Source organism: Vanacampus margaritifer, chromosome 19 (genome assembly GCF_051991255.1).
Source record: "Vanacampus margaritifer isolate UIUO_Vmar chromosome 19, RoL_Vmar_1.0, whole genome shotgun sequence".
NCBI classification, from domain to species: Eukaryota; Metazoa; Chordata; class Actinopteri; order Syngnathiformes; family Syngnathidae; genus Vanacampus; species Vanacampus margaritifer.
Window position 1 is genome coordinate 6,293,585 of NC_135450.1, and position 18,740 is coordinate 6,312,324.

Below are 18,740 nucleotides of genomic sequence, written 5' to 3' on the forward strand. Positions count from 1 at the left end.
TTCTTTTTTTTTTTTTACTTCCACTTTCAAGTGTAATAAGTTGTCACACAATTCTGTTAGCTCCGCAACCAAGATTTGAGTGAAATGAAACTATACTACATTGGCAAGTTGTGCTATAAATAGTACTTATGGTTATGAGACTGGCGTGTGTGGGAAGAGAGCCGCCTCCCAAATATGGTCAAGTGTGTTCAAATATAGCAAAGCAGTGTAGTTCTTTGCCGATTTCTCTAATATTGAAGTCGGAAGGTGTTAGGGGGCAAAGCAAATGCCCTCCTGACTTCACCAGCTTTGTCTTACCAACATGTAGTCAATAACAAAGGCTTTATTCCAACTCCCACCGGCCTGACATCCCATTACAGCATGCTCCTGTTGCCTAGCAACCATCCCGTTTTTGCAGGAGTGAAGGAGTCATAGTTGTGTGTGTGTGTGTGTGTGTGTGTGTGTTGCTGCCTTGCAAATGGCCCCGCCCCAAACGACAGTGCACGTGCAGATGCTTACAATCGTTTTATTATTGACACATCAGTCTCATTAGCGGACAAAAATACAGATTACTTTGTTTATTTTGCAACCAAGCATAAAAATAAATGACTGAAAAAAAGAATGACAAAAGACATAATAAAGTTTATGGTTTTTATTTGAAAAAAAAAACAAACAAAACAAAAACTATAGCATGTACAACTTGGAATGAATGTAAACTGAACTCAGATAAGAGCGGCGGCGCGCTCCTCGACGGCGTGCACGCCGCTCGCCCGTCCGAGTCGAGAAACAGAAGAAAAAAAAAGTGAAGGCCAGTGATTCTCTCTTGCAAGAAACAGGACATACACTCCATCTCAGCAAAGAATGAAAAAAAGAAAGAAAGAAAAAAGCTCACCGTAAGACTCTTGAAGTCCCCCCCTCCTCCTTGTAAAGGGCAGGACACATAACTACTAAGATGGTCACCCATATAACCAAAAACAAAAACAAAAAACATGCCAAAATGTTTTTGTATTTTTTTTTTACACTTTTTTTTTGCAATTTAAACTAGCATACAATTAAGTCCCGTTCCCCTTTGATGCTTAATGAGTTAGAACCTGGAATATTCTCTCATCTTAACATTACAGGGTTCCTCTCCAAATACAAAAAAACTGTACCAAACCATCAAGAGGACAGCGTATAGTGGAATCAGCACGCTCTGGTAGCCCGGAGGAGGGTTGGGATAGGGCGGGGGGATCTGGGGAGGGGTGTTTATTTGTATGTGCTCCGGTCTCAAGCTTGCATGCACAAAGAACAGAAAAAAAAAGAGAGATATAGAGGTAATGACCAGCCCGGACATTTACCACGAGCAAATGGAACTGGACACCAACTTCTTTGCTTTAGTCTGAAAGTACTCGTAGTTGTTACAGGGTGGATGTTATTATTTGTTCAGTACTGATGCTAAATTGATTTCCAGGGGGAGGAGGGAAGGGAGGGGAAGGATCACTAACCATCTTTTTCATGCAGATATTTTTGTCTTTTTTTTTTTTAATTTCCCTGTGTGGACAGAAGGATATTGTATTTCAACATTCAATTATTTTCTATACAGAAACAGTATGAATAAATGAACTTTTTTTTCTCCAAGAGGTAAGTAAAACATTTGGATTTTTTTCCCATTTTTTTTTTCTTCTAAGAGGGGACAGAATGGGGTGGGCAACCTTCTTCACTTTGCGGTCATCATCTGTACAAACTCTGCAGAAGGAAGAAAAGAAAAGAAAAAATCAGCTTTTCAAGAGGTAGGTTCGCTTTAAAACACATTCGAGTTCAGCGTCGCTGCTCATCCATATTAAATGCTAGCAGGCAACGCATGGATGAAGGAAGCTTTGGAGATTGTGAAAAAGTAGGGCAATTCACTTAATGGATGGAATAAACAATACGATGAGCGCAGTGTCTCGTGAGTGACAGTGGAGGGAGAGTGCTCGTTTTATGCCTCCCATTCAATAATCATGAGTGACATATTGTCAAGTGCGCAAAGCTCGTGTTGCCCTCCCACTTTAAAGAAAAACAGACCACATTGACAATCTCAATTATGTGCAGGTCTCGAGTTAAGACGTTTTGTGATTACCAACGGCTGTTTCTCATTTGATTATACATTTGACGTCTTTTGAAAACAGATTATATTTTTGGTGATAAGAACTTTAACACTAACACAGTAAAAGGGACCAAAAAATACAATATTTGATTCATTATATATTTTAGGGCTGGGTTTAAAAAAAAAAAAAATTGACATTGAATTGATTTTCCTTTGGATCGATTATTTAAATATCCCCCCCATAGATTCTTAAGAAAATAAAGGACTTTTTTTGTATCTTACTGTTTCCTTGAAATGTACTGTTCACATGGATTTCAAAGGATTTTCTTACATTTATGGAAGACCTGAATTATTGCACTTTAAGACAATTCAACATCTTTTTAGTTTATATTTACAATTATTGAATTAGATTTATGAAAATATTTTCATCTCATTCCTTGCTGATGTCACTGTTTGTGTAACACTTAAGTGATTATAACACATGTTACTTTCATTAATAAACTAAATCATTTCACCAGTTACTACCTCAGCAAAATTTTATTTATTATTACAGTTTAATATTTGAGGACTTTTAGAAGAATTGGTGTTCCATAATAAATCGATATCGGGTTGAACTGAAGTGAATTTTATGGAGAAAAATCTTAATCAAATTGATACCCAGCCCTAATATATTTTTATTTGACAACTTTATTCCGCAAAATATCAAAATCAGCCTAAAAACAAACAAACCCATAATGGGTCGGGCCCTAGTAATTGTGACTACTTGCACTGGCTTCAGTTAGTGACTGTGACTAGTATGTTGCTTTGTAATTGGGTTTACCTTCGTAGTTGACCTGCCCGTCTCCGTCGATGTCTGCTTCTCTGATCATCTCGTCCACCTCCTCGTCCGTTAGCTTCTCGCCCAAGTTCGTCATGACGTGACGAAGCTCTGCGGCGCTGATGTAGCCGTTTCCATCCTGAGAACCAAAATGGAGTCCTCAATTGACGAAAAGTGACAATGAAAGAAACTATCGAGGTCCTCTCAATTATTCATTCATTGAGTGTACACTGACAGTATTTACCTTATCAAATACCCGGAAAGCCTCACGGATCTCCTCCTCGCTGTCTGTGTCCTTCATTTTCCTTGCCATCATGGTCAAAAACTCGGGGAAGTCAATGGTTCCATTACCTGGAATGATCAATGAGTCGCCATTTAATCCAAACGGCAATTACATAAAAGCAAACTTTCGCTAAGTCGATGACATGACCCAACATTAAGCTGATGAAAAATGAAAGCATTCATTTCCACATTCCTGAATTATCACGTGTGGTGATAAGAAAGCCTCAAAATTATTATCTTTGTTCCGATGACAAATATAATGACGGCAGGCTGAGGTGGAGGTGTGTGCGTGTGTTGAGAGGCATCGTGTGTGTCTTCCTTAGGGAAGCCCTGCAAAGATGCTGCATATGTTACACAAGCGCAGCAGGATTCCATGAGGGGGGTGGGGGTTAGTTGGGGGACACCCATAGCCACTCATCTATAATGTACAGCTGGAAGCCCGTATAAATCAAAGGCTCGTGTCTCCTGGTCGGAAAACCCTGCTTGGGAGATGTGGAAGAAGGACAAAACGGAGGACGTGGAAAGGTCTTCCACCGAAGGGTTTCCGACCCACTCGCTACAGACCACCTATGGGTCAGATCATTTACAAATTCGCAATGTCAATTTATAAGTACATTGATCTAAAAACGTCAAATGAATTGAAGCCCTTTCATATCACTTCCGGATCTGACTCAATATTCAGCTGGGGTCGGCTCCAGGTCCTCGCGACTGTCAATGTGATGAGCAGTATAACAAATGGATGGATTTGCTAACTTAACAAATGTCAACAAATACACGGGCACCACAGTTGGAATATACAAGGCCTCAAATCACAGGTGTCAAACTTAATGCCCGGGGGCCAGATCTGGCCCACGACATCACTTTATGTGGCCCGCAAAAGCAAATCTAGCTTGTCAACTTCCATGAAAAATCTGTACCAAAATTTCAAATTGGCTTGTGTAAAAATAGTAACTTGAAAAATACCTTCAGTTCTTATTTCAAATCCATTGATCTGTTATTTACTGTAAATCTTTGGCGGAATACTTGAACCTCCAAACTCATCACTTTCAGTATGTTCAACAATAAACACTGCATTGAGCAAGAGCAGAAGACATTTTCAACACATGTGGACTGACTAATACAAACCCAATTCCCCAAAAGTTGGGACACTATACAAATTGTGAATAAAAACTGAATGTAATTATGTGGAAGTGCCAAATTTCAATATTTTGTTCAGAATGGAACATAGGTCAAAAGTTAAAAAAATATATATATGTTGATTGTGAATTTCATGGTGCCAACAAATCTCAAAAAAGTTGGGACAGGTAGCAATAAGAGGCTGGAAAAAATCTATTGCGCTCATAAAAAAAAAAAACAGTTGGAAGACCAGTTACCACTAATGAGGTCCATTGGAAACTTGATTGGAATATAAAAAGAGCTTCTCGGAGTGGCAGTGTCTCTCAGAAGCGAAGATGGGCAGAGAAACACCAATTCCTCCAATGATGCGCAGAAAGATAGTGGAGAAATTATAATAAAGGTGTTTACAGCGAAAAATTGCAAAAAGGTCATCCACAGTGCATAACATCATCCAAAGATTCAGAGAATCTGGAACAATCTCTGTGTGTAAGGTCATACTGGATGCCCATGATCGGCACTGCACCGCAAACAGGAATGCTTACTGTAAGGGAAATCACAGAAAGGGCTCAGCAATACTTCCAGAACACATTGTGGGTGAACACAACCCACCGTGCCAGCCGCCGTTGCCAGATGAAACTCGACAGTACAAAGAAGAAGCCATTTCTAAAGCAGACCAAGAAGCGCAGGCGTTTAAGGCCAGGGGTTATTTAAAATGGAGTGTGGCAAAGTGGAAACCTGTTTTGTGGTCAGACCAATCACGATTGGAAGTTCTTTGTGGAAAACGGGGGCGCTATATCATACTGACTAAAGAGGACAAGGACAACCTAAGTTGTTATCAGCCCTCAGTTTATAAGCCTGCATCTGTGATGGTATAGGGTTGCATGAGTGTGTGTGTGGCGTGGGCAGCTTCCACATCTGGAAAGGCATCGTCAATGCAGAAAGGTATATTCCGATTTGAGAATAACAAATGCTTCCATCCAGGCATCATCACTTTCAGAGAAGATCTTGCGTTTCTCAACACGATAATGCCAGACCACATGCAGCACCAATGACAACATCATGCCCGCGTAGGAAAAGGATCCGAGTATTGAAATGGCCAGCCTGCAGTCCGCTTCTTTCACTTCTAGAGCACATTTGGCGCATCATAAAGGGGAAGGTGCAACAAAAAAAGCCCAAGACAGTTGAACAGTTCGAGAGACGCGTTTTAGACAAGAATGGGACAGCGTTCCTATTCGTAAACTTGAGAAACTTGTTTCCTCGATCCCCAGACGTTTGCAGAGTGTTGTAAGAAGAAGAGGGGATGCCTCACAGTGGTGAAAATGGTCTTGTCCCAACTTTTGGGAGATTTGTTGACACCATGGAATTTAAAATCAACATTGTTTTCCCTTAAAATGATGCATTTTCTAAGTTTGAACTTTTGACCTGTTCTCTATTTTCAATTCTGAACAAAATATGAACATTTGGCACTTCCACATAATTAGGTTTGTAGTATAGATTTAAAAAATGTGCCAAATTGTGACCGAGGAGATTCCAGCCTGAAGCCTGCGATATGGAATAGTTACAGTACGTGACTAAACATTTATATTGTTTCACTGACATGAAGGCCTTGAGAGGGAAACCGCAACTACAATGTAACCCGCAACAAAAATGAGTTTGACACCCCTGCCTTATATATGCCGCCTAACGGGTAAGCTCAGTTGGGACAAACAGTGTTTGTGTGCTCCTTATCTACTTACTTACCAATGAAGGCAAAGGCTTGATAAATAACTAACTAACTGGTAGGGCTGCTCGATAATGAAAAAATAATATATTAACTCATTCACTCGCAGCTATTTTCACTGAAGCAACCCCCTTCGCTCCCGGCTATTTTACTGGATTTTGACTGATTTGGAAGGCCCACAGAATATTGTGTTCTATAAACATGGAAGACACCAAAAGATTAGCGTCTCTTCTTTCATCAGGAAAAAAAAGCATATTTGCATCTGTTTCCGTTTTGCAGCAATTAGCATTAGAATATAGCTAAATTTTATCATTATTCACAAATCTGTTCAAACAATGAGGAAAAGAGCTTGTTGCAACATGGCCCTGGTTGATCTCTTATACTCTGCTGCCACCTGTTGGCCGTTTTTGTAATAACTACCATTGCTTTTCTATATGCTCTAGCATACCTCCCCCCCAAAAGGCATTTTTTGGACCAAACTAAATTTCTAGCATATTTTATTATAATTTTTATTTATTTTTTTAATGTGCAAATGTACAGTATAGTACTTAGTGATCTGTTTTGTTGTTAACTTGCACTCTTTAAATAAATAAATAAAATGAAACATTATTGAAAGAAAAAAAATCTAAACTGGCAAACTATCCATCCATCCATCCATTTTCTTGGCCGCTTTTCCTCCCTAGGGTCGCGGGGGTGCTGGAGCCTATCCCAGCTGGCTTCGGGCAGTAGGCGGGGTACACCCTGAACTGGTTGCCAGCCAATCGCAGGGCACACAGAGACGAACAACCACACTCACATTCACACCTAGGGACAATTTGGAGTGTTCAATTAACCTGCCATGCATGTTTTTGGAATGTGGGAGGAAACCGGAGTACCCGGTGAAAACCCACGCAAGCACGGGGAGAACATGCAAACTCCACCCAGGAAGGCCGAAGCCTGGACTCGATCTCACGTCCTCTGCACTGGGTGGCGGACGTGCTAACCAGTCAGCCACCGTGCTGCACTGGCAAACTAACTGAATTTAAAAAACAAAACAAAATAAAACTAACAATGATGAAAAATTCAACACCATTACAAGCAATGTGTTGATCAGTTTTCATTACGGATGCTGTGCTGGTGGCGCGCAATCGATATTCCCAATGTTGCAGTGGAGACGATCTTACCAGGGGATCAGAAACCTGACAGGGAAAGGAGCTATGAGGGGGATCTGATCGTTCGACTCTGTCAAAAAGTTGTTTTTCGCATGTTTGAACTAAACGCAGTATGATCGTATGATTAAAAAGTCAATCAAAAAAGGTCTTGTGGAATTACAGTTAAAGGTCGAGGACACTCAGGGCAAAGCACCCAGAGGGATTAGCCCTCGGGTGGGACAGACGGGCAAGGGGATTGTACAGATTAGACAATGACCGACAACGCCTTGAGATAAAGACAGCAACGGATGAAAATCGAGCAGCGTGTGTGGATAGGGGTCACAAAAAGGGATGCGGTAATGTGATAGGGCAGATGGTGATCTCGTGGCCTGGGGTAACAATCTGAGGACCTGTTATCTAACACGCAAGCGAGTCGGCAGCATCGAGAGAACTCGAACATCCGAGGGGATGAGGAAGGAACCATGAGCGCAGGATCGAGGCGGCCTTCGAGCCGTCGCTCCCCAAAAGCGCTGCAGCGGACGAGATGGACGCGAGGAAGGATGCGAAGACTGCCGGGAAGAGCGACGGATGATGGTGGGAGGGAAGCAAAGGAGAGATGAGCGTTGAGGGAGGGAGGGAGGGAGTGGGCGTTGGGAGATGAGGGAGATGCGGCGAGGAGAGTGAGGCGAGTGGGAGATGGTGTGATTGCACATAAGAGGCGCTCTGACGCAAACCAGAGAAGGCCGAGCTAAGATGTGTGCTCCTTGTTTTTGCTTCTGCGTCGCAAATCTTTCACGGAGCAATTTGAGGAGGAGTCATGAGGAGTTCTACCTTTCAAGACACAACCATCAAAGAACACTATTTTTAAAAGTCAGCTCTTTAACGTTTAAGTCCGGCGTCTGCTGCTCGTTTGGTAAATAAAGGTGATATTCAATCTCACGGCTGCTGATGTGGGTACTGGATGTGCAAAAGCGAAGAGAGGCCTTATGTAACCACTTTTATTTTCCATTACTAGCTTCATTGCTGTCTGACCTAGATTGCATCAGCCAAGGGAGGCAGAACGAGAGGATGTTGCTGATGATGTGCGGACGCGTGCGTGTGCGCGGAAATGCTCGCAAAAGATTGGGGGGTGGGCGCCGAGGATGCCGAGAGGAGGCCGTGGTAGCTTGGGCGGCCAACCTGTGGCGCGATTGATTTCCCCCTCATCGATGTGGTCCCATTTACGAAATCCTATAAGCTGACAGAGAACGCCTGGAGTCAATGTGTTCTCACGAGGTATCGGTCAAAAACTCGTGCGAAAAAGTACAGCGCTGTTATCACGTACGCTACTGTGTTTTCCAGCAACTTAAGCTGTGTGAGTAATAAATGGTGCTACCTTCTGTTTAAAAAGAACGAAAAGAAAGAGAAAAAGCAAAAGAAAGAAAGCAAGAAAGAAAGAAAAAAAGCGAAAGAAAAAAGAAAGAAAGAAAAATGGAACCCAGGGGCAGCACATACAATGAAAACAGCAAGGGGCCCCAAAACAGACTCCTGTGGAACACCATTTGAGCAACCAAGGCAAACACAAAAAGTACTTTCAGCCAAAGAGAATCGAAACCACTAATGCCCACCAGGTGCCGTAAACGAGCCAAGAGAATACTGTAGGGTCCACTGTATTGAATGCCGCAGTCAAATCCAACAACACCATAAAAAAACACACCGTCTCCAGCAATTTTTTTCCGGGAGGATATCATTAACTCATTTGCTCCCAAACACATATACATTTGTTTATGTTAAACATTAACATGGTCCCAAAAACGTATTTATATGTTTTATGTTTGTTTGTTTTTTAAATGCTAGAGCATACAGATGGCTTTGATGCAGCTTCTGACTTGAAGAGGTCGCTTAATGAAATGGTAGTTATTACAAAAAACGTCTAGCAGGTGGCAACAGAGAATAAGAGATCAACCAGGGCCATGTTGCAAAAAAAGCTCTTTTTTTCAACAGATTTGTGAATAATGATGCAACCTAGCTATATTTTAATGCTAATTGCTGCAAAAAGGAAACAGATAAAAACATACTTTTTTTCCTGATGAAAGAAGAGACTCAAATTTTTCTTTTGGAAGGGTCCATGTTTTTATGGCAATGGACCTTGCAAAATCAGTCAAAATCCAGGAAAACAGCTGGGAGCGAAGGGGGTTGCTTCAGTGAAAATGGCTGCGAGTGAATGAGTTAAAAATGGAGGGATGACTCTTAAATGAAAATGAGTTGAGAGTAGGGCTGGGCAATAAATCGAATTAATTCAATTAATCGTCATTTTGAATATCGAATCATTGAAAATGTGCTAAATCGTTAAATCAAATTTTGTGGATTATTAAAAGCTAATGTTCTTATATGTTCTGTTACATCCAGATGTTATTGTGAGTTGTAATTATGCTAACTATGAATGTTAAGTTTATGTTAAAACCGATTTAGAATCGGTATACATTATTGTTGTCTGAACATTTTGTATGGGAATTATTTTTGAATAAATGACACCTTTAAATAAAGGTTTGTTGGGTTTATTAGTTTCAAATCGATTCAAATTGTAATCATCCTGAATGTGGGGGGGCTTGAGATGTTATTTTTTGGCCATATCGCCCAGCCCTAGTTGAGAATTCTAAGTGCAGTCCATCGATCCGTATGAAAGGCTCCTGAAATCTCCTGACAACTGCACAACACTGACAGCTAACATCTTGCAAGCGCATCGGCCAAGGACGGTCTCGTTTTCTCTTCTTGCCTTTCAATTTGTAACTGAGGAGGATAAAAAGTTAGCGGAGGTTGAACAGTTCGACCCTGCCCTGTATGTCATTCCCGTTTATGATTCTTGCAAGGTGCAGTTTGGTCGCCTCTTTTTATGTGCCTTATGCGCTCCACTGCTGCACCTTAATGACTTTCAACACAGTCAGCAAATGATGGAGCTGGAGCACAATGTGACCAAACTACAGACAGACGGACGTGATGTCAGAAAAGTCAAGCTGGTCGCATAATTGGGAGAAAAAGGGAGGGAGGTGACAAACAAATGCATTACTAAATTGTCTAAGCATTCTTCTGGACCAATCTGTCGAAAGCTTTGTTGTACTTGCTGAAACAAGTGGATGAATCTGAGCTTCATTATACTTGCTAATTGTGAGTGAAACTCTTCAAGACTCAAGTGGGTACTCGTCACACCCCCACAGGAAAATGGCGGATGCTCAAAACGTATGTCAATCATTTGACGGCAGGCATGCGAGGGCGTACTGACCGTCAGCGTCCACCTCATTGATCATGTCCTGCAGCTCGGCCTCTGTGGGGTTCTGTCCCAGCGACCTCATGACGGTGCCAAGTTCTTTGGTGGTGATGGTGCCGTCGCCATCCTTGTCGAATAAGGAGAAGGCCTCCTTGAACTCTGGCAGAGGTACGACAGCAATGCATTAGACACCCGACGATTATATGGATTTGGTGAGAAATAACTAACAAGAGACCTTTGTACATAAATAGTTGATTTTTAAACAAAAGACTAGGATGGTGAAAATGACTTCTTCTTAAATCGTTGGCGATTCAGAGAATATAAACCACAGAGTATTGAGGATTAACCTTGGAGCTTTCGCAAAAGCTAATTAGCTAAAGAGTGGGATTGAAGGAGAAAAAAGTGATGCAGCATCAGTATTCAGAATTCAAGACGACATCATTTGTTGGGAATTAAACCAATTGTAGACCTAAAAAAAATGTTTTCATTGTGTTCAGTTCTGACATTGGGAGTTTGGAACCAGTTCTCCATGTGCTTCAAGACTTCTTTCCAGATAATCAGCATTTTGACAATTATCGGCCTTTTTACGAATCTGAAGGCAGATAAAGCTGGTATCTCACTGAGCGGTGAATGCTTGCGAACGTAGCAAATTTAGGGTTTTCATCAGGATTTGTAAGATGTTTACAGGTTTTACTTGTCGTGAACACATTTCGTACATAATCAGACAATTTTTACTGCAAAGACCTTTTGAAACCTTTTACGAGCCTTGTTGAAAACCCCAAATTAGCTACATTCACATGCGTGACACTAGGAACTCCCTACACGTTTTATTTTTAAAAATGAAAAAAATAAAAATAGGAAATTATGTTGAAATTTCGGAAAACTTTATTTACAGTAGAAAAATTCAGGGAACTATTTGCTTGCTTAGTTTTTAATTAGCTTAGCACATGCTGATGATCCTGGAAGCTTACTGCAATTCTTGTTTTTAAATTAAAATTAAAAAATATATATATTTTTTAAACAAATCTGTCAATTCTTCATATGTTTAAAATTATAAGATTTTTTTTATTTTTTTAATGTTGACACTACCGGAATTTTCTCTTTTACTGCAAATGAATATCGGCTTGAAATATCGGTTATCGGCTTCCTTGGCTACTAATAATTGGTACCGGCCTTGAAAAAAAACATAGCGGTCTATCTACTCCAGTCTCTTTCAATTTGAAACTTTAAATTGTCCATGAATGTGAATGGTTGTCCCTGCCAATTGATCCGTGACTCCAATGAAGACAATCGGTATTGAAGGTAGACGTGGCTTCATGGTTTTCACTCCAGTTAATACTTCCTCTCCCGAATCCCATTCATTTTTGCAAAGCTAACCCCTTTCCATGGGAGTGCAAAGTCCTTCATTATTCCTTTTTTATTGTATGCCGTGATAACACAACCCAGTTACGCAACAGCTGCGAGAGAAAAGCTTCATTGACTAAATTGCTCTGGCGCCGTTCATACCTGCAATCTGCTCCTCTGTTAGTTGGTCGGCCTGCGGACGGAGAAAGACAAGAGGGGAGGGGGGGAGCGGGGGCGGCAAACAAACAAGTTACTCAGCACGCACATTTTCCAAAATCCCAGATGTACTGGTCATCACATTCCACATCATCCGTCCCCACCCACCGCCACACGGTTCAACACTGGGGACTGTGTTCAGGGCCCTGTTGGCCCGAAATAGCTCGCACCCGTGGGGGATGCCAACATTTACCAATGACAATACTCCAAATGAACAAGCTCCCATTGTAACTTATGTTCTTTTGCATTTTGTTCTTGTCCAAATGACTTTTTTCCTCAACGCGTGATCATCTGGCTGTGCTAAATTGATTTGATCCTTATCACGCTTTAATGACTTTATGAGCTCATCTCATTTCCTGGTCACAGTTTGATTGCTGTGAAAGCAATCACACGTTTTGCGGTTGCAGAAAGCCACTACGTCAAGTATCTCAGGTTTGCAAAGACAGACGAGAACCACAAACGAGGCAATTTGCTCCGATTCTGTCTCGCGACCAACGGGGGGGCAAATGCTGCCATCTTGACAAGCCATTGCAGTAGGAAACATTTGTTGTCGTCACATTTGCCAGCGAAAAGAGAACACGCACGGACAATTATGTCACAAATGTGCGCGCGCACACGCAATCTTCCTTGACACCAAAACTTTCCATTCCCGTGGCTCCAGTGAATTAGTCACAGTTGCCAGTTGTGCCTCCAAGCCAATTCCCACAGCAGTTTGGTGCACTTTAATGCCCGTACCTGCAAATTAGCTCCGGATAAAGACGCGCATAGAGGTCAGCGTTGAATCCCAGAGATGCGGAAAAACAATCAAAAGTTTGGAGCTATTTTTGGAGGTCTCGCCAGTAAATTAGCAAGTTGTCAGATGAGATTACAAATAATGCAGAGCTTTGTGAAATGCTGCAGCAGACATGACATGAAATGAAGAGTTTCAGATTGGGAAATTCATCATAGCAATTAACAATTTGAGCACAGACTTTGTCCAACTAATCATTGATTAATTGCATTCAGAAGCAATTGAGGCAAAATGTGATGCACTTGTTTGCTAGACCCAGCAGAGACGTTGTTGTTTCAATTTGGGATAGGCTGTCTATCGGCTGGGTCGATATTCAACATTTCAACGAATATCGGCATCTGCCATTTTCAAGAATCATACGGCCGATAATGAATCAATTTGAAAAAGTGTTGATTTTACTTATTAGGAACTAATTAATAAAACATTTCAGTAATGCTGCCCACCCTGGCCATTCTCTGCACCTGCTTTTGTTTGAAATTAAAATTAAGATAAGTATATTTAACTTCAGAGAATAATTTTGGAAAACGTGATTTACTGTAGAACAGAATGGGAACTATTTGCTTAAGTTTTTATTTAAATTTTGAAGACATGCTACTGCCCCTGGGAGATCCCTGAACTTTTTGTTAGATTTTTAAGATTTTTTTTAACTCCAATATTTTACAAACCCTAAAAGTTGTTCAATAAACATATGCTTAAAAAATCGTGAAAAAAATTAAGTGCTAGAGTTTTTTCAAATTTTTATGCCAATATTTTCCCAATATCTCCAAATATCGGTTATCGGCGTCCTAATAATCAGTATCGGTATCGGCCCTGAAAAAAACCCATATTGTTCTATATTTAATTTCAATCTCAACTCGTTTTTCCTCCAGGCAGCATTATTTTGCTCACCGTGACATGTAAACATAAATTCAGAACTTTTCAATTATTATTTTGCTTAATTACAGCTAAATTACATGCCCAAAGTTTACCTTTAGAACTTTAGCCATTTACAGCAGTTGTACTAAAGTAATATTGGTCTGATTATTTATTATGCATTTGTCTACAAACATTATTGTGTATGCTTAAATATATATCATGAAATTTGCACCACGCAATGCATTCTTCTAACAATATATTTAGTCGGGCCCCGGCCGGCCCCCGAATAGCCAAAATCTGCGTTATATATTGTTTTAAAGTAATCAGCCAATCAATCTGTAACAGCAGTAATCGTATTTCTGCCAAAAATCGGCATCGGCCTATAAAAATCCATACCAGTCGGGTCCTAATTATCACTACTAATATGTCTAAGATGACATTTACGTAATTGGATTGTCTATTTTATGTTCCAATATCTTGGAGTGACATCTATGCTATATAATTTGTTTTCTGTCCATGACGTCACCTGTGAGCTCCGAGCAGAATAAATCCAATATTTTCAAACTTTTGAGGTGTTTGACCTGAAAATCTTAATAGCTAACCAGTGTTTGAAACCATAGTAATGACAGTGCTAAATATGACTAAAACAAGTGGTGACATAACAACAAGAAAAATACATTCTTTTCTCGCAGCAATCAGACAACGGCGATATTCAGTTCAAATTGGACACGCTCTGAATGACACACCACGAGTTGACCTTTTAACTCAGCTATGCGAAAAACAAAATGCCTCCCCTCATGATTTGAGTGGCAAACGGCGAGCGGATGAATCGATGGAGCCAGTCATGGATTGTGAATCACCTCGGCAGCACTCATAAGATTAGCGGATATGATTCAATAACCTCTCTGGCAAGCAAACAACACTGCTTCCCTTTCCACTTCCTTCCTGCTTCTATTCTGTGTTACAAAAAGGAAATGTCAAGAGGCAAAAACACACTGGCTCACGTCAGACAGCTTGACTAACGTTCCTTGTTTTAGCATTTTGGCCACATCTTGGCTTTTTAATCACCCTCTTGTGGTAATTTCCCACTGCATTATTAATAAAGCGTACTTAATATTACAGTGAAGCAGAACACAAACACTGGTCCATGTACAATTTGTTCTAAGTCACTCATTGCAGAGTGAAACTTTCACATCATAAAAAATTTGCAGTGCATTTTCATTTTAAAGTTATTAACTGCCATGTCACTGTAAAAATATGTCAAACCATTTACAATTTTTGTTACAATCCCAAAAATTACCTTTGCGGTGTATTTTCATTTTAAAATTATTAACTTCCATGTGACTGTAAAAATATGTCAAACCATTTACAATTTTTTTTTATAATCCAAAAAATGAAGTCATTTTTGATGATACACATGTGGCTAAGTATAAAGTGCAGATTGCTTAAGGCAAGTTGAGCTTCATGTATATTTTTTAGAAACTAATTGCGTACCCTTAACTTGCGTGAATTATGTATGACATGGTGACAAACACGCAGAGGAAAGATTTACTGCATGTGCCTAGTCGAGAGTCTGAACAATAACACGAGGTGTCAAAATTCATCGAGCATCGACAAGTAATCAATTATCAACTTAATCAAATCAACTATTTTAGTTAGTCATAAAAGTAGTGATTGTTTGTGTTGAACAAACATGAGACATTTGGAAACATCTGCTGTTACTTTGGAAAACAATGACCGAAGCAGTAACTGAATCGGTTTTGAAACGGTTGGTGTGGGGACCACAACATCAATTCCTCTTGTGTGATGTGGTTTACTTGCTGTGTTGTTCTTTAATCACTAAACAACGCAAAAACACAATAATCGGTTAAAAATAGGGTTGAAACAAATGATGATTTTGTTTTTTGATGAATCGGGTATACAACAAAATCCATTCTTTTTTCAAAAAGAAATCAACAGTGCACAAACATAAATTAACTATACAAAATGTAATTGTTTCAATTTAGTTCAAAACAAAGATCATCAGTCTGTTTTCATGGAGGACTACAGAAATCGGAGAACATTTAGTGTTGAGGAGTTGAAATTCAGAACATTTGGACACAAATTTAAATTGAAAAGATACCTAAACAATATATGGATTACAAAATAGAGGAGGAATTTGATAATCGATTAGTTGTTGATTAATCATTGTACCTCTCGTTAATAAACAGTAACGGAGGGGATTTGTAATACAAAATCTAATTTTATTTAATTATTTGATGGAATAATCATTTCTAAAACTATTTGATAATGACAGCCCTATGACAGCTGACTTAATGCCAACTTGTGGTCCCCTCTGCCATATTGCACTGAGGTGTCATGTCACGATTAAGATTTCCCTACATTGCAAAAAGTTGCCTGGTAAGTGGTGCCTTTTTTTGTGGTGGACTTCAGTCTCACGACTGACCGCGTTTTACGAAGTATTTCCACCCTCCCACTGTATCCCGCGTCCCCTCGTTGTCATGATGCATCGCTGCTTTTGCTGCGTCTCCCCGAGTGGACAGGGTGTGGGGTTTGGTGAGTCACTGCTATGATCTCCTCCCTTGGATCCGGTCCAAGCTGTCGGGTCTTCAAAAGTGCTGCAGCCACCAGGCCCATCGCTGGCCCATCCCCTCCTTTTCTCATTTTCCCTCCGCTCGCAGCATGACCTCCTCTTGTGGTTATTTCCGCCTCTTTTTCCTGCTCGGAGGAAGAAACCTCCTCCCTGTGATTCACAATCCGCCGACAGATTGCCGTTTGTGCGCTCGGTGGCTTTGCTTTTGCTGGCTGGCATGAGTGGGTCAGCCACACCCACAGCCAGCCTCACAGCATTGCAGTCCAAAGAGGACTGCAGCAGGGCTAGAGGTAGTTCACTGGGCCAGCCAGGGGAGCCACTCATGTTTCTCACTTGCACTCTCATACGAGGGTTCACATGGTTAGGTCAAACGGTAGGAATGAATCTTTTAACAACGTGTCACTGATGTCCATTCATTATCCACCAACTGAAAGGTGCAAAAGCAGCTGTCACGCTGGCAGATGGGCGTGACACACATACACACACGCCATTCATTCTTGACAGTCAGCGTGACCCGCACACACACGCTCTTTGTAAGGAAGCGACGGCATGCTCGACAAAAGACAGTGAGGCCTTATGGGCCCAGTCGAGAGGGGAGGAGGAGTACGGGTGTAAACAACACCAGTTTCCCTACACCCCGCGGACAAGGCCGGTCCACCATATGGCCCGTGGTGGCCGGGTACTCCTACGCACCACACGCCAACCAACACGGGACACGGCAAGGTGTCGGCCGCCAAGTGTGTAAATTATGCATCAAGGCAGATCAGATGTCCTTCAAGTTACAAAACAAGCATCGGGAAACAAGAGCGGAGCAGAAATGAGATCGGGCCTCAGCATGGTCAATACTTGCACCGCAGTGAGGGGGGGAGTGGGGCGGGGGCTGTTTACACTCCAGTGGATGTACTGATGCGGACAAGAGGCTTCAACTTTTGAACAATCCACATGTCAGTTACTGTGCTGCATCACAATAACAGATATAGGAGCATATATTAATTCTTTCAGGATACAGAAACGTTATAAAACTTTTTTTGTAAGTAACTTTTCAATCACCATCATAATACACTTTTATCTGTCTTTGCTAATAGGTTGGGAGAACCCTCCTCCATATTATTTATAGGGCGTCCATTTTGATTTTGGTTTCATAAACATGGTTCCTTGCCTTAAAAGGGCTATGCTGAAGACTTTAAGTGACATTACCACCTAAGAGTGTCCTTCCCATCAGATGTCAACTTTTTCAATTCCGTGTGGTGTTCTTTCATGCCAAAAAGTCACGGAAAACAGAGTACTGTTGCGTCATTAACGCAAAATATAAACCCATAAAACACTCAGACAGTCTGCAGTGCAGTTACACCGCTGTCGTGCATATTATTTCATCCATTAATTACATGAGTGCCATCTCAAAATCATGGCCTGGCACGGTTAGGCCTCGAGGAGGGGGAAAAAATAGAACCCGGAGAAAAAGACTCCGTGGGCAAAGTTCCACGGATTCGAAAAGAAGGCCATCTCCCACACTTCCTGCATGTCCTAAAAGAGAATAATGTCAGCCGTGCGCCTCGAATAGCGGTTTCAGGTAGGCGTCTCTACACGCCTGCGCTCCTCAGGCGGATTGGAGAACGGAGAATATTAACATAATAACTCCATCCCGTTATTCAGATCATCCATTTTGAATTTAATTCCAATTTGCTGGGAGAACCCTCCTACATATTACACATGGGGAGCAGCAAGCTTGCCTCCGCCTATGCGTGTTAGAATTGCGCAGTTATAAGGAAATGCGGTTGAAATTCCATACGTTAGATACATTCACATATATCCATGTACCTGTCATTCATGAGAAAACATTCTTGCGCGGGTTTTGCGTTAATAAGAGGCGTACAAAACGCGTTTTGCGGGCGTTTTCCGCCTCCCGCATACAGAACATCTCACGAGTAACGGATGGCGCTAAAATACATACATTCGGGGTTTGACCCACCCACATTTAAACTATAGCCAAATTTGGCCAACAAAAGCTTTCAATGCGCTTTCCCCCACAGAATGAAAAGAATGAATGAGGATACATACCATGTCGGATGGATTGTGTGCTTGTCGGTGTGTGGAGGCAGACTAGGAATGTGCTCGTCCCTTAGATGGAGCTCCACTGGCGGGGGAACGCATGTATATTGCCGCCGCTAGAAGGGGGGGAATTGCTCTGCGTATCCCTCCGCCAACACGCGCACTGGCCACTCACTCACTTCCTGATTCCAAATCAATGCTACTGTATGCAAATCATCTATAATTGTGAAATGTATCTTCTTCTTTTCATTGTATCATGTATATATTGATTTTTTTTTATTTGTATGTTTTATTATATATATATATATATATATATATATATATTTTTTAATTGCACATCTTTTAAAATACAAAACTTGGCTCATGTTGTCCCAACTATACGTCTGTAGGCTTGCTTTGTAATGTTGTTTTTTTTTATGGCAATAGTAAATGTATAAAATATCACAGAAATTAAATCAAAAGGAATCGTCAATATTTTATGTTTAAAAATAACTAGTAGTATATACAAAACAAAACATACAACTCTAAATAATGCACAGT

General features: G+C 41.0%; 1 protein-coding gene across 1 annotated transcript; it reads right to left on the minus strand.

Annotated features, from left to right (window-relative positions):
- Nucleotides 1-616: 616 nt before the first annotated feature.
- LOC144039111 (calmodulin-1) lies at nucleotides 617-18,351 on the minus strand. The gene is made up of 6 exons (XM_077552078.1): nucleotides 18,210-18,351; nucleotides 11,860-11,890; nucleotides 10,369-10,512; nucleotides 3,106-3,212; nucleotides 2,865-3,000; nucleotides 617-1,704 (listed from the first exon to the last, which is right to left on the minus strand). The coding sequence occupies exons 1-6, from the start codon at nucleotides 18,210-18,212 to the stop codon at nucleotides 1,676-1,678; spliced, it is 450 nt and encodes a 149-aa protein (XP_077408204.1). The 5' UTR covers nucleotides 18,213-18,351; the 3' UTR covers nucleotides 617-1,675.
- Nucleotides 18,352-18,740: the final 389 nt, after the last annotated feature.